At 39.0% G+C, this 23,755-nt stretch overlaps 1 protein-coding gene across 1 annotated transcript in view; it reads left to right on the top strand.

Moving 5' to 3' along the window:
- Nucleotides 1-4,047: 4,047 nt before the first annotated feature.
- Nucleotides 4,048-23,755, top strand: part of LOC103739400 (zinc finger protein 420-like) — a 31,068-nt gene continuing 11,360 nt past the window's right edge. Inside the window, exons 1-5 of the mRNA XM_017799820.2 lie at nt 4,048-4,186; nt 5,278-5,406; nt 8,210-8,323; nt 10,097-10,223; nt 10,708-10,799. Of these exons, the coding sequence (XP_017655309.2) occupies nt 8,309-8,323; nt 10,097-10,223; nt 10,708-10,799 (234 nt within the window). The 5' untranslated portion in view covers nt 4,048-4,186; nt 5,278-5,406; nt 8,210-8,308. The remainder of the gene's footprint in view (nt 4,187-5,277; nt 5,407-8,209; nt 8,324-10,096; nt 10,224-10,707; nt 10,800-23,755) is intronic.

Consider the following 23,755-nt stretch of genomic DNA (forward strand, 5'->3'; position numbering starts at 1 on the left):
AGCTGGAGCTACAGGGAGACCCTGTCTCAAAAAGACCAAAAAAAAAAAAAAAAAGGTTTTTTCTTTGCCTCTACCCCACCACCACTTTGTGGGACAACTGACCACATGGATTTGGATTTCGCTTTACATTGAAAGAAAGGAGCAAACATGGGAGACTCTGGATAAAGTTTAGGAATCAGACAACATAAATGCATGCTTGCATGTATATGTGCCTTCTAAAACATGTAATAAAACAGATGGTCACAGACATGAATTCACAAAGGTTTTGTGTGAGTGAAATTTTTCTGCTATGACAAAATACCTGAAATGTGAAGTAAAGTGAAGAGGCTCTTTTTCTCACTGTTCCAATGTTTTTGATCCATATATATTAGTTTCTATTTGATATGGCTTATGGAGAAACAAATGTGGGGTTCTACAAACCATGTGCCAGACAAGAGAGTTCTCATCCCGAAGGTAAGAGAGAGAGGGAGAAACAAGATTGAGATAGAGATATAGAAGGTGTTCCTGAGGGCAGAAACAAATAATGTGCTTCAATGTTGTACATCAGTGTCCTACTTTCTCCAATCACGGCTGAAAGGAGGAACAGCTGTGAAATCATGGTTGCATCCCTTATGATCTAATCATCTTTCCAAGAATCCTTTTCTAATCCTGATGTCCACAGCACAAATATTGAGCACATGAGACTCTGGGAGTCATTTTTATACCCATACCAAAAGATTCACGTCTTACTAGACAACAAAACATTGGAAATGATGAAAAGTGAATTGTTTGGTCTCCTATCCATGGAATACCATCTCAAATGTTCCATACATCAGGATTTGATTTTAGTGCTAGATGTCTAGAGTTCAAGGTCCTTATTTTGATTCTGCACAGTACCTAAAATATCACATAGCTCAATATTTCTGACTACCCCTATGCACTTCTTATGTGGTTTACTTGCATATTATACATGTGAGAAATAGTACATATTTTCATTAGAAAATTATGTAGCTCCTTGACAATATGTGTGATTTTAAATGACTTCATGTAGTGGAATAGTACTTAGGATTGAACTTGGAAATATGAACTACTCTGTAGAGAACATACTAATGTAAACATTCTTTAAAAGACACTCTCAATATTCTAATAAGTGAAATAAAATTTAATTTTTTTAAGTTCTAATCTTTAAGGGATATCATGAAAATTATTTATTTTTCCAGGATTACACATTCAGTTGTGATTGTTTCAATTCCCAACTCTGTGTAGTTTTTCATTCTTCCTTTTCACCCCCAGCTCCTTGGGCATTATGCTACCATACCAGCTCTGCCTTTATATGTCTAGGTTTTCAACTGTTTATAATTGAGGTTTCTCTTGAGTGCTTTGGAATGTCCATTCATGTTTTATGAATTCACCGCTCTGACTATGTCACTGACATACCTTGAATCAGATTCAGTGTTCTAGTAAATTAATTCAGAACGTTAGAGCCTTAGAAAATTGCCAATATATAACACCTGGTCACAGTGCCTTTCCTAAGCATCTATTGTATTGAACTGTGAGGACTGTTTTATAATGCAATGAGAAAATAGGAATTGAATTCTTGTTAATCAGATACAGTTATTCTTGGAAATATACAGAGATTTATATGAGGGGTAAATGTGATACAAATTAAAATGGTGTTTGAGACTGTCCACTTCCCAAAGCTCTGAGAAATAAAAGTCTGTCAGAGAAACTCAGTTATCCCTAGGCAGTAGAGCAGAACAGACCCGGTTGGAAGACTTACATCGTATTTTCCTATTACTGTTAGAAGGCAAGATTCTTGTTTGAGGCATTCATAAGGTCATAGTACTAGATGTTATCTCATCAGAATACATGTAGAAGTTTTTAAAGAAGAGACTGGCTTCTAAAGATCAAGCCTGTTCTGTATTCTAACACAATCACAGTTTTATAAGCTGAACACAAACCACTCCTGAATTATGTTTGATGTGCTATAGATAGTAGGACCCGTGGGTCAAAGGGAGCTCTCTCTTTTTGCTCTTCCCCTTGGACACATGTCCACAGGAGACAGGAGATTTCACTCCATTGCTTATCTTATTGGCTGCCTGAAACCCACTATTTGATTTCTGCAGTAGAAATGACAAGGGTGCTTTTGAAAAAAAAAAGCATAGCTGTTCCTAGACATATATGTTTGACGAATTTTTCCACCCATATTTTAATTTGGAATTCTTGATCATATCAATACATGAGTAATTTAACTGTCCTTGCTAGCCCTTTACTAATACTTCAGGGATTGGCAAATGCATTTTCTCAGTTGTGGTAACTGACACACATCCAAGGATTTTGCTCTCAGATGAAATAATGTTGACAGTGAAGTATAACGTGCAATCATGTGTAGGTATTCAGTTTCACTGTGAGTACCTAGGAGCACAGAGCTTATTTGAGTCATATTTTTGAGTATTTTCCACTCTAGTTTCTGATATCACTGCATTTAGTTTTCATCTCCTCTATGTAAAAAATCAGGGCATGCAAAATTTCTATTTCAATTCCTTCTTGTAAGCACCCAAATATTGTTATCAGCATATTTCATATATATATATTATATATGCTTTATATGTTTAACTGTGATTTCTTATCTGCACCATCACACTCCTTTGCCTCACATTATTCCAGATACTCCCATTGTCCCCATTTTTGCTAGTGACATATATACATTCATATATATACGCGCATACATGGTTAAATATAATCTCTGCAAAAGTGAGACCATGTGTTGATTTTAGAGTTTTTAATATTGATGTAACTTACTAATTTCACCCTTTTTAATACAGATGTGAGGAATTAGAGCTATGTGAGTACTGAACAAATTTCATCAATGCATACACAGATGAGATCTGTGAAAGTAAACCAAACAACGAGGATGGCTTATCTGTGACACAAGGTGAAACGTGAAAAAAAAAAAAATCAAACCTTGCAGATCAATGGAGCTAAAATTCCTGAAAAAGAGCAATGAACACAAGAATCTGCTGAGGCTGATATAACACTAGACTGGTTTATGCTCTCACACCTAGAGTCTGGAAAGTAAAAGGTAAAGTCAGCAGTAAATTCCCTGTCTTTTGAGTTTTCTGGTGTTTATTTGTTACATTCACACATGGCTGAAATGGCGAGGACATGCTTTCCAATTCCCGTAAAAATGGCTAACTATATTCTTGATTGTGGGACGTCCTGACTTACTCATTTCACATAGTGCCACACATACTGGAAACATGATGTTAGGGATGAATTTTCAACAAAAAAATTAAGTGGCACCTATACTTTGGTGCTGGAAGTCTGAAATCCACCAGAAGATTATTGCCCAGGATTGATGTGAGAAATCCTATAAACACCTGTTTGTGTTTCTGGTCAGGCCTCAGTATGTCTGGAACAGGATAGCCACGGTGTCCCCAAGGCTAAACCTCCTCCACTTCTTGAGCATGGTTTGATTCTTGTCCTCCGTCCAGGTCAGTCTCAGGGTAATTTTCATAGCGATATGCTTGAACTACTTGTTCATATGTATGTGTACTTTTTGAGAACAGTAGCTTAGAGACCAACTTACTCCCTTAGGGAACATTGCTTTGGAATTGTTCTTTTCCTTGGGGAGGTCGTATTTTCTTGGTTTATCATATTTTTATTATTTGGGGGATAGCCTCTGGGCATCTGCACTTAGTCTGTTTTCTTTTCCTGAGATTTTTTAGTGAAGGAGGGTGGAATCCCAGGGTGAGGTTTCAGGGTGGGTTTCTTTGGGGTGTGTCTCAAGAGGACAGAAGCAGGCCCCGAGGGCTAGGTAGGGGTGTAGGCTGTCTTACTAGGTCCAGGTGTGGTCTAAGCCCACAGCAACTCCGTAAAAAGGGTGTGTACTGAGCCCAGGGCTAGAATGACAGGGGAGGTCTCAGCGGGTCAGGCACAGTCACCTGGGTCAGAGGAGTGACCCAAAGAATGGAGGTGGAGCAAATTCAAATTGATTTGAGAAGGGGTGTGGCATGGGCGGAGTGGGAAGTGTGAGGCAACAGGAACTTGGGCCGGAGTGGGCGGGACCAGAGCAGAGGTGGAGAGGCTCCAAAGTCTGGCGGGACCCCTGAGCCCTTTGGGGCCTGGAAAACTTCACTGAGACTAGGGAGACCGGGTCTCTGAGGGATGCGAAACTTCACCGAAGTCACAGGAACCGCACAGAGAGGTTGGTGCAGAGTGGATGAGAGTCCGGGAGAGACTCAGGGTGGAGAAGATTGTGGACAAAACTGGAGGCCTGGTCATGTGATCGGAGTGGCCCGGCACACACTGTAGTCAGCGTTGGGGGCTGGGAACTGAGAGAGGTCCCTGTAACTCACCCGGGAGCTAAACATTATTTATGCTTACTCTACAGCAAGGATCGCAGGTCTCAAAACTCGGTTGCAAATATTTGGATATGTTGGCCTGTGCATCCTCTTAGATTTAGATTATTAAAGGTAAATTTAAGACCCTACGAACTAAGACGAATCCTGATTTTTATCAGCAATTTTATGGTTTTTCAAAATAGTGTCATAAAAAAATGTACACTATTTAAATTAATGTGCAAATATGGCAGAGTGATCTCAAGTGTACAGGAATTACTTCAAATCCATTGTTCCTCCCCCTGCTGTTGTGGAAAAAACAAAGCTCTTCCAGTGTAAATTCATACCTGCATTCTGACTGGCAGGAATTATTCTAGATTGTGTTGAATTAGAACATATATTTTAGCAAACAGCCACAGTTATAGTTAGTTGCAGGAATTAACACTTAGGAAATAAGCTTTCAATTCACCATTAATGTTCCTTCTGAAACATATGATTTATGATATAAATCCACCACTAGATTGGGTATTGTTACTTTGAGATCTTAATTTGGGATCCTGTATTCCATAAAAGCATGGTATGAGGCAAGCATGGGGACACATGCCTTTAATCCCAGCACTCTGGAGGCACAGGCAGATAGATCTCTGTGAGTTCAAGGCCAGCCTAGTCTACTTGATGAGTTCCAGGCTAGCTGAGGCTACAGAAGGACCCTGTCTGAACAAAACAAAACAAAAACAAAAACAAAAACAAAAAATAGTATATATGCTGAATACTAGGGTATCCTGCCCTGGTATTTCCACAGTTAGAAAACACATTAGAGAATATGACAGTGTCAAAAGCATCTTCAGAATAGTTATGATCACTCCCTACATCAGAGAATGCCTCCTAATCTCTGGTTTCCTTGATTCAAAGAAAGCAGTCTCCCTGTGGACATGTGGTTTGTTATTCTTCATTTCAGGGTGTGTTGACATTCAGTGACATGGCTGTGGACTTCTAACAGGAGGAGAGGGAATTCCTAGATCCTGCTCAGAGGGCTTTGCACAGAGACCTAATGCTGGAGTAATTTACAGCTGTCTTCTTTTTGTTGGTGAGAATATTTTTCTTACAGAATTTCTTGCTCATACTCAAGAGTTCCTTGGGGAACTACTGTGTGTGTGTGTGTGTGTGTGTGTGTGTGTGTGTGAATGAGTCTCACATCTCATAAAGTGAAATTCTCAGAGGAGAAAAGAACACTTTACTGTAACTTTGTCTGTTCTCATGTTTGTCTTTTGAGAAGGGTTATGCTTCTTTCACTTTTGTTCCATGTTAAATTCAGAAACTTTGTAACATATAATTATTGCCACCCAATCATGAAGTTCCATTCCCAACCTGGAATTTTGGATGAGCTTTAATTAGAGGTGGAACACTAGTTCTGCAACCTGAGAACACTGTCAATATCAGTGTTCTGATCGAACATTCCAATTGAAAAGACATTGATAGAAATCCCGGTTATGTTCTCTATCTGTTGAGTGCACTACTGTTTAGAAATCGCGGTACTTTCTAAAGACTCAACTCATGAACCACCCAGCACAGGCATACAAAGGTGCTAGAGCACTTGGTGTCTTGTGCATTGAGCTGTGATCATCTGTGGTCCTGGGGATGACAGTGATGTCCTGAAACACACTGAATTGGTAGGTGGTCCTGAGTGACACACCACTGCATACTTTGTTTATGTGGAAACAAACTGTCATCATTTATTATAGATTACATTTATAAGACATGGAGCCAGATGTCCATAAATTAAAATACAATATTATCTGATTCTACTTTTTAATAATAATTTTTAAGAAATGTTTTACTATCACTTTTATTTTATGTATATGAGTGTTTTGTCTGCATTCATATAAGTGCACCCATGTCTGCAATGCCTCCTGAGGTCCAAAGAGGGAACTGGATCCCCTGGAATGGAATTACAGATAGCTGTGAGCTGCCACGTAGGTTCTGGGAATCAAACCAGGTCCACTGCATGAGCAGCCAGTGATCTTAACCTCTGAGCCATCTTTTCAGCCCCTGAACATTAATTTTTGACAAAGAAGAACTATATGCATTTAGGAAGTGCTGTGTGATGTTTTGTTCTCTACATACATTTTTTTTAAATTGACTATTAAATTAACATAATGACCACTTCATGAATTCTCCTATTAAAAATGTATGTACTGGACATAATGTCACAAGGCAGTTTTGAGACTGAAAACTGCCTTGTAAGCCCAATTTTTATGACATGACTGCTCCTTCAATATTGCCTGTGAAATTTTAAAAATGTGAGAGTTTTAATTTCAACCAAAGCCTTCCTAACTCATTAGAAGAAACACATTTAATGTCTCAGTTAAGTACATGATAAACCAGAACATTTAAAAAATTTTCTATTGTATTGTCTCTGAAATTCAGTTGCACAATCTAAATGTCCCTTAGTCTATGAGCGGATCCTGTAAATTTTCTACATTTACACAGTAGAGTTCTACTTTGTGTAAAGGAAAAGGAAATTAAGGAATTTGTGAGAAGTGGCTGTACTAAGTGGGGTAAAACAGATGCTGAAAAGCCACAGGTGTTCTCTCAGCTGTGGCTCGTACCACCAAATCTGAGTAGATACTCAAAGGAAGTGAATTCAGTATGGGCTGAGATATGTGCGCTCACTAATTATGGCAGCACTATTTGAATAAAAGGGAATCAACTGAAATGTCCATTGACAAATGAAAGATTTAGTGAAATGTGATATTTCTGAGGAATATGCCACAATTCCATTACAGAAAAGAGTGGAATTGTCTCATACTTGAGAACAGGATTGATCTGGTGGACACCGTATCAGGTAAAGGGAGGCGAAACACTAGCGCTACATGATCTCAGTCATAAGAGAAATAGAAAAAGAAAAGATAGATGATAGGTAGTGAGGGTGCAGTAGCAGTTTGCAGTGAATGGGGAGGATGGGTGGTAAATAACAGAAACAGTGTCATGGCGCCATGGCTTAACTGAGGTCTACTGTTCTATGCCACAACAAGGTACATCCAAGTTGCATTTTATATATTAAAATTGTTAGAAAATATCAATTTGGATACACTTGCCATAGGGAAGGATATATTAATGATTACTACATCAATATCCACTATATATGTATAACAAAATATCAAGGAAATGTCTGAAATATGTAAAATATGGTATCATCAGACAATAATGATTTTGTTTTTATTAAAATTATTTATTTAATTTCTTTCATGTGTAAGGGTGTTGTTCTTGTGTGTATGTAAGTGTGGCCATGTGAGCAATGTCTGTGGAGATGGGAAGACAGTGTGGGAACTCCTGGAACAGGTGTTCCGTATAGCTGTTAGCATCACGTGTGGGCTGCAAGTTGACAGCAGTCCTCTGGAAGGGCAGCCAGTGTTCTTCGCCTCCGAGCCCTCTCTCCAGCCCCAAGAATAGACTTTTAAAATTCACGATGAACTACTGAACTTTAGCCTTTAAAAGAAAAGCTCTCACTTGTGCCTCCCCCACAGAGTCTGTCTGTGAAGCTAAGTAGAAACATCAGTGCTGTTTCATTTAACAGTTGCAGGCAGAAGAGATTGAGGCTGGGGGTCAGCTACCAGCACTTCTGAAGGAAAGCCTAGTTTAGCCTCTATTCCAAAGGAAGAAAACCATGTTACTCTGCCTTGTTTAGATAAGGAGGTGAGGCACCAACATTCCCATGAATGTAGTAGAAATTCTTGATCTTGTTGCCAGGGTGGGCCACTTGAACGCAGGAAAGCAGAAAAGTCTGTTGTGATCTCTATGTTGAGCTTTCTTCCTGCGCATCTACTGTGACAGAAGACAGTATAATGGCCTGTTTTATTTTGTGTCATGCTTCTTCCTCCTGTTGGCAGGTGAAGTGGATTTTCAGCGAGCTGAAAGGAAATTTCTGGAAAGAATGAGAAGATGTTTTATGTAGTGCCCTATTGGAAAGCCACAGAAGGAAGGTAGAGATGACTTCTTTTCAGGTAAATACACCCAAGGGCCTGGGCCTGTACACTTTCTTTCTCTAAATGTTTACTAGTTTGAACTTGTAACCTTGGCTCATCCAGAAAGTAGCTATGCAGACCAGGCTAGCTTGACTCTCATAGAGATCCTCGTGCCTCTTCCTCTGGAGTCCTGGGAATAAAGGCCTGCGCCGCCATGCCTGGGCCACATTAACTCTTTTCATATGTATCACCTATGTAGCATATCCACCTCTCCATTTTGTCGTCCAGTGCTTGTTTTCCAGACTACTCTGATGAATTCGTGACCAACCATCTCAAAAATATTTCTGATCTGATAGGTGAAATATCAAACACGTCAGTCTTCAGATCCTAAGGAGGATGGATTTGGGTCCTCATATGCCACTGTATTGTTGTTTGAATTGTATATAAAACTGATATTTTTTTATTCTGATATTGTTTTAATTTGCTCAACATTTAATCCCACCAGCATCACAGGCCTGATGGAATGTGCTGCTGGTTTTATTGACACCTGTATTCTTTTGTCTCCTGGGAGTTCATTCCCTTGTTTGAGCTGCTCTGCACCAAATCCCAGACTTTGACATCATTGTTTTAAATTTATTAGGAATAAGTTTTCTTCTGGTAGTTTACAGAGTGAAGCACACGGATCATGACATTTACTGCAGAATCTCCCCTTTCATCAGTGCAGTTTCCTTCCTTTCTCTGGAGGAAGAAACCTTTCTCATTTGTTTGCTACATACTGAGTTTTCCAGGTGGGGATTCTGAAGCAGGCCTCCTTCTCTCTGTTGGTATTTTTACTTCTCTCTCACAACACTGCCTCCATTACTGGTTCTTTGATCCTGAGAAAAGAGTGTTTATCAAATGTTATACACGTCTGATTTTGTAATCATTTGTATACACAACATGAACATTGTTCAGTCAGTGGCTCTTGTCTCTATGTTTCCGTTATTCTCTGCAGTGCAGATCGCTGTTTTTAAGCCCTTCTTTTTGGATGCATAAGACGAACATTGTGTTCCTTTCAGACATATTTTAGGTGAGAAAAAGAGGATAAAAAAGAGAATATATTAGTCCAGGCATGGTTGCACACACCTTTATTCCCAGTACAGGGGAGGTAGAGCCAGGCCGATCTCTGTGAATTCCAGCTAGCTTGGTCTACATAGTGTGTTCCAGGCCAGCTGTGGCTACAAGGAGACCCTGTCTCAAAAATACTGAGAGAGAGAGAGAGAGAGAGAGAGAGAGAGAGAGAGAGAGAATATACTACCCAAAACATTAGAGTATTTTATGCACTAATGTTTCTATAATATTTTCATTGCATGCAGGTTCTAGGACACACTTCAGAAGATTGTACCTCTTCTGGCTGTTGAGGGAGAGCACACATAAATATATACAAGTCTCTGTGAGTTCAAGGCCAGCCTGATCTACATAGTGAGTTCCAGGACAGCTGGGGCTACAGGGAGACCCTGTCTCAAAAAGACCAACTGATCTTGTATGCTAGAAATATAGGAGGGAAATGGTATTCCTATATTGAGGGTTTAATTTGTGTGCTATATGCTCCTTAACATCATAATCTTCACATAAGTTTGGAGGATCTGATGCCATTCTTCTTTACACAGAGTTAACGAGTAGATTATTGATATTTACTCAATTAAGAAATATCCTTTTGAATAATTCAAGTTTCTCATCTAATTCAGAAGTCACTTACTAATTATCTCTTTCTTTCTTGGGTCCAGTACCCTGTTTAAGTGCACATAGTCTAATTGTCATTTTTCATTTTAGGATCCATTGACATTCAAGGATGTGTCCATAGACTTCTCCCAGGAGGAGTGGGAATGCCTAGACTCTGCTCAGAGGGCTTTGTACAGGGAGTTAATGTTGGAGAACTATAGCAATCTGGTGTCTGTAGGTGAGGAGATTTGTGTTGGAGAATTTTTTACTCTTCTGCTACCTTTGACAGATTATAGTCTACTTTGTGCATATGTTAGTTTAAGTCTTGGATTCTTTAAACATTATTTCATGGAAGTGTCTGGGCATCATGAGGAACATGTTTATGTTTTATCATTTTGTTCCATTTCCATTTGTTGGAGGAATTATCCGTTCTCAATATTTTTGGTGTTAATTTCAGCCACCCATTAGTGCATGACACTGTAGCCAGAATCTTAAAGTTCCATTTCCATAGCTGAATTGTGAATCAGTGGTAGAACTCACCATATGAAAACTGAAAAAATTCCCATGTGTTCTAATGAGTCTGTCAGAAAATTTAAATTGTGAAATTATTTGGAAAGTCTGCTCTTTTTCTGAATATTATCAGTGGAGCATAGTGTTGCAATACAAATCCAGTACTTTCTAAAGAGTCCAGCAAGCATCATGTGTCTCTTTCTCATGCACAGGTCTTGCTGTGTGTAAGCCTGTTCTGGTCTCCTGTCTGGAGCAAAGCAAAAAGCCCTGGAATGTGAAGAGAGGGGAGACTGTAGCCAACCAGGTAGGTTTGAGTGGGTGAAGGAGGGGCGGAGATGAGAGGACCCAAGTAAAGAGGGATAAAGACCTGAAATGGTTTTGCTATACTCTGTTTCACTGCAAGGAGATTCTGATTAATTTATAGCAGTTTCATCAAGATTTTACCTGTGGTAAATGTCAAATGACTTCTTTTATTGCACGTGGATTATGTGGAAATTACAAGTATGCACACATCACTTGATTTCATTATTTAATTTTTCCTTATCTCCCATGTCACGTATCTTGCCAATGCAAGCTAATAGCTGATTTTTGCCCTGTGTGTTCTTCCCGTACTACATTTTTTCAGTGTGTATTTTTTATTGAATTTTTTTTCATTTCATAAAAAAATCTTAATCATTTTTATACCCCCTACCCGATCTGCATCCACGTACCCCTCACCAGATTTATCTGCTCCCCCTGATAACCCCCACCAGATTTCATGCATTCTGTGATCTATATTAAGGCCTACAGAGTCATGATTTAACATATCATGAAATTAGTAAATTTTGTGTCTTTTGTTTTCCTTTGAAAATGTTTGTGTCCTCCTGATTCCTTGTGATTTTTTCATTGTTTTACAACTACTAATATATTTCTTTTGAAAATGCTTGTAAGACTTTCATGAGAATCACGTAGAATATTTATATAGCATGACATTCTATATTCTCTTCCCATTTTAAATAAGAGTGTGTTAAATATGTCTGTCTACCTGGCATTTGGGGATTCTCTGTTTTCTACCTACTATTGATGTCTGTTTTCCAGTTTGGTCTGAAAAGAGGTTGTGAAACATTGGTGTTGTGTAATATTTAAGACTTATTCTAGTGTCCTGTCCAGTTTTTCATGAGTTCTTTGATTGTGGAAATTTCTACATCCTCCTAATGTGTCTGTGTGTGTGTGTGTGTTTGTGTGTGTGTGTGTGTGTGTGTGTGAGTCAGTCTAGGCTTCTTTGGGATCATTCTTTCTCATGCTGCTCATGTGCTTGTTCACTGATAATATTTCTGACTTCAGTATTCTTACAGGATACAGGTCACAGAGCTGTGGTTTGGAGGATCTGTCTTGTTCTGGCACCTTCCTTCTCTAAATCTTGTTACCCTTGAGATTAGATTTCTTGCATCATGACCTTCCATCTTATGGTTCAGTCTTGCCATTGTCTGTTAGTCTCTGAGCCCCATGGATGCTGGACTGAAACCTCTAAAGATGGAGCCAAAGTTTAATATTAATCTTATGAATAATTTTTCTCAATTGTAGATCAGATGCAAACAGTCCTCAATGGACTGTATGGTGAAATGAAAGAAAATAGATAATATTCAGTTTCAAATTTGAAATAAGCTAAAAACAGACATTATCTTAGTTGCAGGAAGTAGTGGTGCCTATCTTTAATCCCAGCAGCTGGGAGGCAGTGGCAGGTAGATCTCTCTGAGTTTGAGACTAGCCTTGTCTACCTGGTGAGTTTCAGGACAGCTTAGGTTACAGGGATACCCCGCCTCAAAAAGACCAAAAGAGAGAGAGAGAGAGAGAGAGAGAGAGAGAGAGAGAGAGAGAGAGAAAGAGAGAGAGAGAGAGATGACCTTAGTTTTCACTATACTTTCTCCTTGGAAAATAACAAGAGAATGGATGTAATATGTTCTAATCAAAGAATGCTAATAATGTGAAGGGGTGTGCGTGTTCACTTACAGTGTTTCTACTCTTCAAACATCATGCTGCACATCACGAATTCATAGTTCATTCCCAAAATAACTGTTATTATAATCAAAGTGTCAGCTATCCTTATCTAGGGACACTTCTCACCTTGGGAGAACTTTTGAACTAACTGAACCTCTCCTCAGGCATTTCCTACTCTGGATTTGTGACTGTGACTTTCCTATAGAAGTTTTTATGTAGTTGTGTTTAAGAACTCATAATCTTGCCTCCTGACTCATTAAAATAGTTTTTTAAATTTATTTTTATGTTACGTGTATGTGCTGGATAGCTTTAGTGTCAAGTTGACACACCTGAGTTGTGGGAGCCTCAGTTGGGGAATTGCCTCCATTGGACTGGACTGTGGCTTGTCTGTGGGGAATCTTCTTGATTACTGAGTGATGTGGGAGGCTCCAGCCCACTGTGGGTAGCAAGTGGGCCTATGTTGTATGAGAAAGCAGGTTGAGCAGGGGCCAGGGGTGTAAGCCAGGAAGCAGTGTTCCATCATGACCTGTGCTCCATCTCTACCTGCTTGAATTTCTACCTTGGGCTCCCTGATGAACTGTGACCCAGGAGATCTGAGATAAAATAACTTTTTCCTCCCAAAGTTGGTTTTTGTCAAAGCACTTTGTCACAGAAATGGAGAAACAAAATAGAACAGAATTGGTATCAGAGAGTTGGGCATTGCTGTGACAGTCCTGACCTTGGTGTTTTTAGGAGGATTGTTGAAGCATTCAGAACTTTGGAATGGAAAAGACATTGAGTGCTTAGAGTTGTTGTTGTGGAACTTGGAACAGTAATCCTGAAAGAGTTGTGAAAAATTGAGGCCAGCTTATGAAGCTTCAAATGGAATAGACACTATAAGGGCTGTTTGTGTGATCTCTTGAATTGGGAACTTTTGGTTTCTGTTCAGCTGGGCCTGAAGAATCAGCTGTGATTAAGAGACTGAAGTTAAACCTTTGCTTTATGGGGACAATTGATGCCGGTTAGTTGAGGCTGAAAAATCAGCAGTAATTAAAGAGACCAGCATCACTTTGGCAAAATCTTCTGGAAAGTATTTCCTCAGGGTCAGCACAGGAGCTGAGATCCAGAGGGGGTATGAGACCCCATCTCAAGCTGGAAGCCGGACTTGGTAATGTATAATAGTCTCCTGCATGGTTCTGGTGTTGAAAGTGTGAAGGGATCACAGAAAGCAGCTGAGACTTGACACCCTTAAGTTTGTACTGTCTTACATTGTGATATTAATGTTAACATATCTTTGGGACAAGAAATAAAAAGGTTGTGGTTTATTATTGATGTATTTGTGTGTCAAGTTGACAAGGGGTCAGTTGTGCTGGATAGCTTTAGTGTCAACTTGACATATCTGGGTTGAGGGATCCTCAGTTGGGGAATTTCCTCCGTTGGACTTGGCGTGACCATTTCTGTGGGCATCTTCTTGATTATTGAGTGATGTGGGAGGGTCCAGTCCATTCTGGATGCTGCCAGCCCTGGGCAAGTGAGCCTATGTTGTATAAGAAGACATGTTGAGCAGGGGCCAGGGGAACAAGCCAGTAAGCACCACTCCTTTATGGCCTGTGCTGCATCTTCTACCTCTAGGTTCCTGCCCTGAGTTCCTACTTTGGACACGCTGATGAACTGTGACCTGGGAGATGTTAGCTAAATAAATGCTTTCCTCCCCGAGTTGATATTGGTCATAGTATTTTGTCAAAGCAATGGAGAAACAAACTGGAACAGTGTATGAGGGTATTGCTTGCATAAATGTAAGTGCGCCCATGCCCTGCACTGCCAATAGAGGTCAGAAGAGGGTATTGAATCTGCTGGAACTGGAACTCTAGTTAAGGACAATTTTTACCCACCACATGGGTGTTCAGAACTGAACCTGTGTTCTCTTTGCAAGAGCTGCCAGTGCTCTGAACAGCTGAACCATCTCTGCAGGCCCCTCTTGTCTTTATGTTGCTGAATCAATCAGTCCAGTCATTCAGTGACTCAGTAATGAGAGTTCTAAAGATGTCATTCAATATATTGTCTTCGTCCCTCCTATTCACCCTGTAAATGAAATAGTGTTTGCCAAAGGGGGGAAAAACACTTGTTCAAATGTATTCAAACATTTCAGGCACTCAAGTGGAATAGTAAAGTCACAGGGTTTTCTTTTAATTGAAAAATTCCTTTTCCTGTTAACTTAAAAAAGCTATATTTTTTATAATTTTCTTGGAAAATTTTACATATAGCTGATTACACTGATACTGTTACCAACCAATGAGTTTTTATAGGCTGTTCAGTTATTCATTGTATGTCATTGTTAAGACAAGAAATTCACAGCTCTGTCGGTGCACGCCTTTATTCCTAGCACTAGGGAAGCGGAGGCAGGCAGATCTATGTGAGATCGAGGATGACCTATGTAGCTCATTGCAGGGAAGATGGGGCTACAGAGAGAGCCTGTCTCAAAAAGACGGAAAAAAAAAAAAGATGCAGAATACACAGAACACTGAAAATGTCCCACACGACTCTTCCCATTCAATACTTGACCCATCTCTCTGTTTCTGCCGTTCAGCCTCTCAGCATGCTTTGGGAAAGTGCGTGACTCCACACTAGGTCCTGTATTGTTCCTATAAGGAGTTTCAAAATGATTATGTTTTTTGTTTTGTTTTGCTTTGTTTTCTTTTCTCTTTTTGAGAGAGAGTCTCTCTGTAGCCCAAGCTGGCCTGGAACTCACTATGTAGACCTGTAGATGAGCCTGGCCTAGAACTGATAGAAATCTGCCTGCCTCTGCCTCCCACATGCTGGGATTAAAGGTCTGTGCCAACATGCCAGGCTTATTATAGGTATATTTTTTAAATTTACCACTAAAATAATTTTATTCACCATATTTTATGTCATGTGCCCCTTCTGTGTGCCTATAGTAGATGATTTAATATATTCAGTGTTTTTCTTTTAAAAATATTACCATTATTTTCCTTTATCCCCAAGGTTCCTTGTATAACTCTCTCCCCCCTCACATTTAAATAACCCCATTTTTATCCATATCTGCCTTAGTAACACCTGTTTCCTATTGTTTTTCTCTCTCAGGTTCTTTCTTTTCTTTAACCTCCCTGATTACTTTTCAATATCCTGGTCCCTGTAGTTATGTCTGGATACATGCTCACTTATAAGGATTTGGTGCTAGGATTCACATATGAGGGAGAATATACGTCATTTGTTTATCTGAGTCTGTATTACTTCACTTAGTATAACAGTTTCTAGTTCCACTCATTTACCTGTAGATTTCATGATTTCATCTTTCTTTACTGATGAGTAGATTGTGTAAATGTACCACGTTTTCATTAACCACTCATCAGTTGAGGGACACAGGTTTCTTCAATCTCTTAGCTATTGAAAAAAGCAACAACTATGGATGCGCAAGTGTCTCTGCAATAGGATGAGTTCTTTGGGTATATGCCAAGGAGTAGTACAACTGGATCAATGGTAGGTTCATTTCTAGTTTTATTTTTTAACTTTTACAAAAACTTTATTGAGAGTTTCATACACACATATAAAAGGTGTTTTGATCAAATCCATGCCCTCTCCCTCCCTTCCAGCACCTCCCATATCTCCCCATCACTTTTTTCTTTTTCTTTTCTCTTTTTTTTTCTTCTTTCATTTAATTTCTATGGGGCTTTTGGCTACTCTAACGTTGCCCCCTCTGAAGAGGTAACCCTAAAATCTTTTAAGGATTAGATACAAACAACCAGACACTTGACATTTTTGGCCTTTGGAACAGAGTATGTTGCTAACAGGCCCAAGGACATTTAGATTTTTAGCCAAAAAACTGGCTACTTTTCTTTGATGTCTTTTTACCCTAAATGCCTAGCCAATTCTTATCTTGTATCCTTATCATGCCATCCTCTGAAGGGGTTACCCAAATAGCCAGTAGGGAATAGGGACACAGATTGCTCTGGCTTCTTCCATGCTGAACAGGGACATAGGGTGAGGCAATTGGAGTACCCTTTCAGTGGGTCTACCTAAAAACTCTCAAATTGCATAATTCTTATCTCTAAGGGGAAAAGAAAATCCTTGAATCTTGACTAGAATATGTGAAGGAGAAGTAAAGGCAAGGGTAATTAGTATTACAAATTCTAGACAGGGAACTAGAAAAAAGTCAGAACAGGGCTCATTTTTAGTTTTTTAAGGTTTCTCCACACTGCTTTCCATAGGGGTTGAACAAGTTTGCAATCCCATCAGCAGTGGGTGAGTGTTCCCCTGTCTGCAGATCCTCTCCAACATATGGTATCATTTGTTCTCTTGATCTTAGCCAGTCTGAGGTAAGATGAAATTTTAAAGTGTTTTTATTTTGCATTTTCCTAATTACTAATGATGTTGAACACCTTTTAAGAGAGGTTCTTAGCCATATTTATTTCTTGTTTTGAGAACTCTCTGTTGAGATCCTTAGCCAATCTTTTTCTTGGGTTACTTCCTCTCTTGATTCTTTGTTTTTTGAGTTCTTTATATATTTTGGATGATAGACCTCTGTCAGCAGTGTCACTGATGAAGATTTTCTCCCATTCTGTGGGTTTTGTCTTCATATCCTTGGTTGCTTCTTTTGATGTACAGAAGGTTTTTAGTTCAATGAGGTCCCATTTCTTGATTCTTGACCTTATTTCCTGAGCAATTGATGTCCGGTTGAGAAAATCCTTTCTTACACCTATATCTTGTAGATTATTGCCAATGTTTCCTTCTAACACTTTCAGAGTTTCAGGCTTCACATTGAGGTCTTTGATCCATTTGAAGGTGACTTTTCTGCAAGGTGAAAGATAGGGGTTTAGTTTCTTTCTTCTATAAGTGGAGATCCAGTTTTGCCAGCACCATTTGCTGAACATGCTGTCTTTCCTCCAGTGAATGTTCTTGGCTCCTTTGTTAAATATCAGGTGACTAAAATTGCATGTCATCATTCTGGGTCTTCAATTTTATTCCATTGATCTACAGGTCTATTTTTATGCCAGTACCATGTTCTTTTTGTGACTATACATCTGTCATACAGTTTAAAATCTGTTATTGTAATCCCCCAGCAGTGCTTTTAGTGCTTAGGTTTGCTTTGGGTATCTGAAGTCTTTTGTGCTTGAATCTTAGTATGATTTTTTTTTCCAATTCTGTGAAAAATGGCATGGGAATTTTGATTGACATTGCATTGATTCTATAAATGGCTTTTGGTAGGATGGTCATTTTCACAATATTAATTCTACCAATCCAGGAGCACGAGAGCTCTTTCCATCTTCTGGTGTCTTCTTCAATCTCTTTCTTCAAAGATTTAACGTTTTCATTGTACAGATCTTTAACCTCTTTGGTAATTTTGAATGGCATTGCATTGAGTCTGTAAATGGCTTTTGGTAGGATGGTCATATTCACAATATTAATTATTCCAATTCATGAGCAAGGAAGGTCCTTCCATCTCCTGATGTCTTCCTCAGTCTCTTTGTTTAAAGGTTAAAAATTCTCATTGTAGAGGTTTAATGTCTTCAGTCAGGTTTATTCCGAGATATTATTATTTTTTTCTGTAGCTGTTGTGAAAAGGAGTGTTTCCATGTACTCATTCTCTGATTCCTTGTTATTGGCATATAGAAAGGCTAGAGACTTTCAAAGATTAATTTTGTAACCTGCCACTTTACTGAAAGTGTTAATCATTTCTAGGAGTTTTCTGGTGGAATTTTTGGTGTCTCAGATATAATATCATATCATCTGCAAAAAGGGATAATTCGATCTTTTCTTTTACATTTGTTACTCCTTTTATTTCCTTCTCTTGTCTTGCTGTTCTTGGAAGAGTTTCAAGCACTATGTTAATAAGGAGTGGAGCTAGTGGACAGTCTTGTCTGGTTTCTGATTTTAATGGGAATGCATCCAGTTTTTCTCCAGTTAGAATGATGTTGGCTGTGGGTTTTTTGTATATAGTTGTAATTATGTTGAGGTATGTTCCCTCTAGTCCAATTCCCTCTAGGACTGTTCGCTGCATCTATTGAGATGACCATGTGGTTATTGTCTTTGTGTCCATTTATATGATTTATGACATTTATTGACTTAAAGTATATTGATTCATTTCTGCATCTCTGGAATAAAGCTGACTTGATGATAGATGATTTTTTGGATGTATGTCTGTATGTGGTTTGCAGGTATTTTGTTGAGAATTTCTGTATTTATGTTCATTAAGGGTATGGGTGTATAGCTTTCTTTTAGTGTTGTATCTTTACCTAGTTTTGGTATTAGAGTGATGATGGCTTCATAGAAGGAATTTGGAAATTCTCCCTCCATTTCTATCTTTTTGAACGAATTAAGTAGTATTGGATATAGATCTTCTTTAAATGTCTGGTAGAATTCTGCTGTAAATCCATCTGGTCCTGGGCTTTTTTTTAGTTCGGAGGTTTTGTATTACTGTTTCAATTTCCTTATGTGTTATGTGTCTTTTTAATCTGTTCATTTGTTCTTGGTTTAGTTTTGGTGATTCCCATGCTTTTAGATACCTATCCATTTCCTTTAGGTTTTCAAATTTAGTAGAGTACATATATATATATATTTGTCTTTTTGAGACAGGGTCTCCCCATAGGCCCAGCTGTCCTGGAACTCACTATGTAGACCAGGCCTGCCTTGAACTCACAGAGATCTGCCTGCCTCTGCCTCCCAAGTGCTGGGACTACAGGTGTGCACCAACATGCCTGGCTAAGTATATATTCTTCAAGTATTCCCAGATAATGTTCTGGAGCTTTTCAGTGTCTTTGGTGATGTTTCCCCTTTCATCTCTGATTTTGTTGACTTGAAGGTGCTCTTTCTTTCTTTTGGTTAACTGGGCTAAGGGTCTGTCAACCTTGTTTATCTTTTCAAAGAACCAGCTCCTGGATTCATTGATTCTTTGTATTGTTTTCTTTGTTTCTATTTCATTAATTTCTGCCCTGATTTTTTTTTTTTAATTTCTTCGTGTATGCGGGTTTGGCTTCATTTGTTGTTGCTTTTTAAGTGTCTTGAGTTGCAATGTTAAGTCACTTATTTGTGTTCTTTCTGATTTCTTAATGTAGTCACAGAGCTATAAACTTCCCTCTAAGGACTGCTTTTAATGTGTCCCAGAGGTTTTGTGTTGTATTGTCCTTTTCATTGAGTTCCAGGAATGCTTTTATTTCTTTCTTAATTTCTCCTTTGACCCATTCATCATTCAAGAGTGTGTTGTTTAATCTCCATGTGTTCATGTAATTACCAGAGTTTCTTCCAGTGTTGATTTTAAGCTTTATTGTATTGTGGTCTGAATGTTTTTGTGTTTGTTGAGTCTTGTTTTGTGCCCCAGTATGTGGCCAATTTTGGAGAATGTTCCATGGGGCACTAAATAGAAAGTATGTTCTTTGGTGCTTGGGTAGAGTATGCTGTAGATGTCTGTTAGGTCCATTTGATGTATGGTATTGTTTAATTTAGATGTCTCTTTTTTAATTCTCTGTCCTGTTGACCTATCGAATGGAGACAATGGGGTATTGAAGCCCCCTACTATTGACGAATTGGGATTAATGTGGTTCTTAATGTCCTGTAGTACTGTTTTTATGAAGTTGGGTGCACCAGAGTTTGGTGAGTGTATGTTCATGATTGCTCTATCTTCTTGCTCAAGTGTTCCTTTGATCAGAGTGAAATGGCCCTCTTTATCTCTTCTGGTTAGTTTTAGTCTGAAGTCTATTTTGTCAGATATTAGAATTGGAACTCCTGCTTTTTGCTTGGAATATATTTTCTATCTTTTCACTCATAACTAGTGCCTCTGCTTGAATGTGAGATGGGTTTCTTGCAGACAACAAAAAGATGAGTTTTGTTTCTTTATCCATTCAACTAGTCTGTGTCTTTTGACTGAGGAGTTCAGTCCATTGATATTTAAAGTTATTAATGAAGGATGTGTATTGAGAATCCTCTTGTTTTGATTTCTGTTCACATTCTTGGTGTAACCTTATGTTTACACTGTTATACCTTCATTAATTTCTGTTACCACTTGGGTATAGTCGTTCCTTTCTTCAGCTCTTTGTATTGCTTCAAGAACTCTCTCTCTGAATGTGGACATGAATTCTTTCAGCCTATTTAGGTCATGGAAGACTTTTCTTTCCCCTTTGACTATAATAGACATTTTGGCTGGGTAAAGTAATCTGGGTTGTCATTTGTGATCATTTAGAACTGGGAATAGTTTGGTCCTGGCTCTTCTGGCTTTTATAGTTTGAACTGAAATGTCAGCTGTAATTCTGATAGGTTTTCCTTTATATGTGACTTGTTTTTCTTTTTCAGCTTTCAGTATTCTCTCTTTGTTCTGTACGTTTAGTGTTTCTACTATGATGTGTCATGGAGAGTTTCTTTTTCGGTCCTCTCTTTGGTGTTCTATGTGCTTCTTGTATTTGTATCTGCATGTCTTTCCTTAATTTTGAATAATTTTCTGCTACAATCCTGTAAAGCTCTGGCCCATACCATTATTCTGAGATTCTTCTCTTTCCTCTATTCCTATGATGAGTAAGTTTGGTCTTTTTATGGTGTCACACAATACCTGTGTATTTCATTCTTGTGTTTTCTTAAATTTTTCATGATCTTTGCTGGAGTGGTCTAATTCATCCACTTTAATCTCCTAATCTTGATATTCTGTTTTTCATTTCATTCATCCTATTGGTGAGGATTTCTCCTGTCCTTTCTAACTGGTTTATTGAGTGTTTCACTTCCTTCTTCATTTCAGCCTGAGTATTCTTCAGTATTTCTAACTCTTTTCTGAATTTAATCAGAAGTTCATTCCTATCCACTTGCAGTTATTTGATTTCTTTGTTTGTGTGTTCTGTAAATCCAATGAATTCTTTTAACATGTGTATAATTGTTCTTTTGAATTCCATGACCTCTGTAATCTCTAGGGGATTATCAATGTACTCCTCTATAGGATGATTGGTACTTGGTAGGGATTATCATTTGGATTTTTCATGTTATTTTTTCACTGTGACTTTGACATGTGGATTTCTTTTGTAGTTTCTGATTCTTCTGTGAGACTCAAGCCTTCCTTTGTTGAATTTAGGTCTGCAGAAGAGAGGTGAGACAATAGGAGAAGGGTATTATCAAGGGAGAGATGGGAAAAATGGGGGCAATTTAAATGGGGAAACCATGGTAGAAGTGTTAGACAATGAGAAGATAAATAATGCATAGCTAATTTTAAAAAGCCAGAGGAAACTGTATTACTCCAACAACCTACGGACAAATTATACATTCAACTAGCTCAAGGAAAAAAATATATGTCTAATTAAAGTTTATCTGAGAACATTTGGATTTTGCCCAAGCTTTCTCTGCATAGCACATGGTGTGAAAAGCATCAGACTGGTGGAAGTAAGCTTCTTGGATGTTTAACAGCCATACTTTGAGTCCTATACTAATCTAGTCAGAGGGACTTAAAGGAGAGTTTTTCCTCCTTGCCCTCCATGGTCAACTAAGTTCCAGGGGACTGTGGAGCATCTCTCAAAATATCCTGTAACTGTGGTGAGCCCTGTAACTGTGGTGAGTCTCCTGTCCTCTTGTTCAGGGAGGCCATGGAAACCCCACCAGATGGACTTGTACTAGTGTCGAGTCTACAAAGAGGAGAATCAACACAGAAGAAATATTTCCTCCTTGCTTCCAAGCGAAGCCAGCCATGGTCGAGAAGTACCTTTGTCTTATCTTCAAATATATGGAAGTGGTAAAAGAAAGGAGCCAGGGTTGCCTCCCAAGCCCATGTTACCCCTGAGGAAAAGATCCTCAAACGCCCTTAAAAGTAAAAATAAATTGGTTTATTTGGGCCAAATCTATGGTCTTAAATACCCAAAAGGAAAGTATAACCAAAGATTAAATTAATCAGTATATTTCTTTAAGAATCCATGTGTATAGCTAAAGGCCGCATAACAAGAAACAATGCCAGACAGGAGATACCTCCTTTGAGTTGTTGGCCAGGGTTGTCCAAGAGACTCCCAAAATTACTCAGGCTATTGCCACAGCCCTCGATGGCCTCCCAGAACTTGAAGGTAAGACCCTATTGCCAAAGACAACATATATCAGACACAGGATTTGGAGAAATAGAGCTGTGTTTAACCTAGAAGCCACTTCCCCTGAAGGCAAGCTCTCATAGCTTTGGAGAACACTATGAAAGTGCCAAGGGAAAACATCAGTGGATGATCCAGCACAGGATTCAAGACCAAATAACCATATCAACAGTCAACACAGCACACTCCATTGGCACAGTAGTGTCACTCTTTTCTTGGGGCCAATTAACACCTACCTAATTTGACTAAAAGCCCACTCAAAGGCAGGAAACTCAAGTGTGGTACTGTAACATAACCTAACACACATGGCTGGCATGGTCATATATCTTAGAGAAAATCCCAAAACTCTCACATCACTACACTAATATGATTTCTTATCATGTGCAAAATATGTATCCTTATAGTTACAGACAAATATCCAAGTCACCATTCATTAAAGAAGCTCATTTTGCAGCAGTCAGAGACTAAGTACCACAACTGGTCACACATGGACATTGTCTATTAATTTCCCAGGCCTACAGGATGAATCTTCAATGCAATCTCTACACCCAAGGCTCATGGAACATAGAACATGGATAAAGAAGAGGACAATAAGGAATCAGTTCTCAATAATGAAGCTCCCTCATGCATTAGAGGGCCAGGAACAAAAAACGTCACAAATGGCCAAAGTGTGGAGATCAAGAGTATGCTACATAGTGGTCCTTGGACAGGACGCCTTTATTAAAATTCATCCACTCAAGGTTCAGGGACCATCGCGGAAGAGGGAGCAGAGAGATTGTAAGAGCCAGGGAGGATTGGCATGACCATATAGAAACAGGTTCCGAGGAGCTCCTGGGAACCTGCTCATATGATTATATGGCAAAGGTGTCAGCATACACAAGTCACAGCACAGAACAGACAGTAACCTAGCATAGTACCTGTAAAAAGAACAACAGACCCCAATCTAAAGGACTGTTGTCAACTGATTGCTGCTACATTAGCTGCTGGAGCTGAACTTACCAAAACAAGGGGCTATAGATAAGCTGACTAAACTCAGTGGATTTGCACTGGGAAATGGCTGCCTAAACTCACTGGATTTGCACTGGGAAATTGCTGAGGGCACTGACAACACAGTGGACAGTAACAAGGATACCAGAGTATATGGGCTCCAGTGGGGTGGGGGGAGGCTATGGGAAGTTGCCTTTTGGAATGCAGGTGTAAAGATGAATAGGATTGTTTGGGATGTTCTGTATGAAATACACACACACGC

This window comes from Nannospalax galili, unplaced genomic scaffold, assembly GCF_000622305.1.
Source record: "Nannospalax galili isolate Female #2095 unplaced genomic scaffold, S.galili_v1.0 scaffold1699, whole genome shotgun sequence".
NCBI classification, from domain to species: domain Eukaryota; kingdom Metazoa; phylum Chordata; class Mammalia; order Rodentia; family Spalacidae; genus Nannospalax; species Nannospalax galili.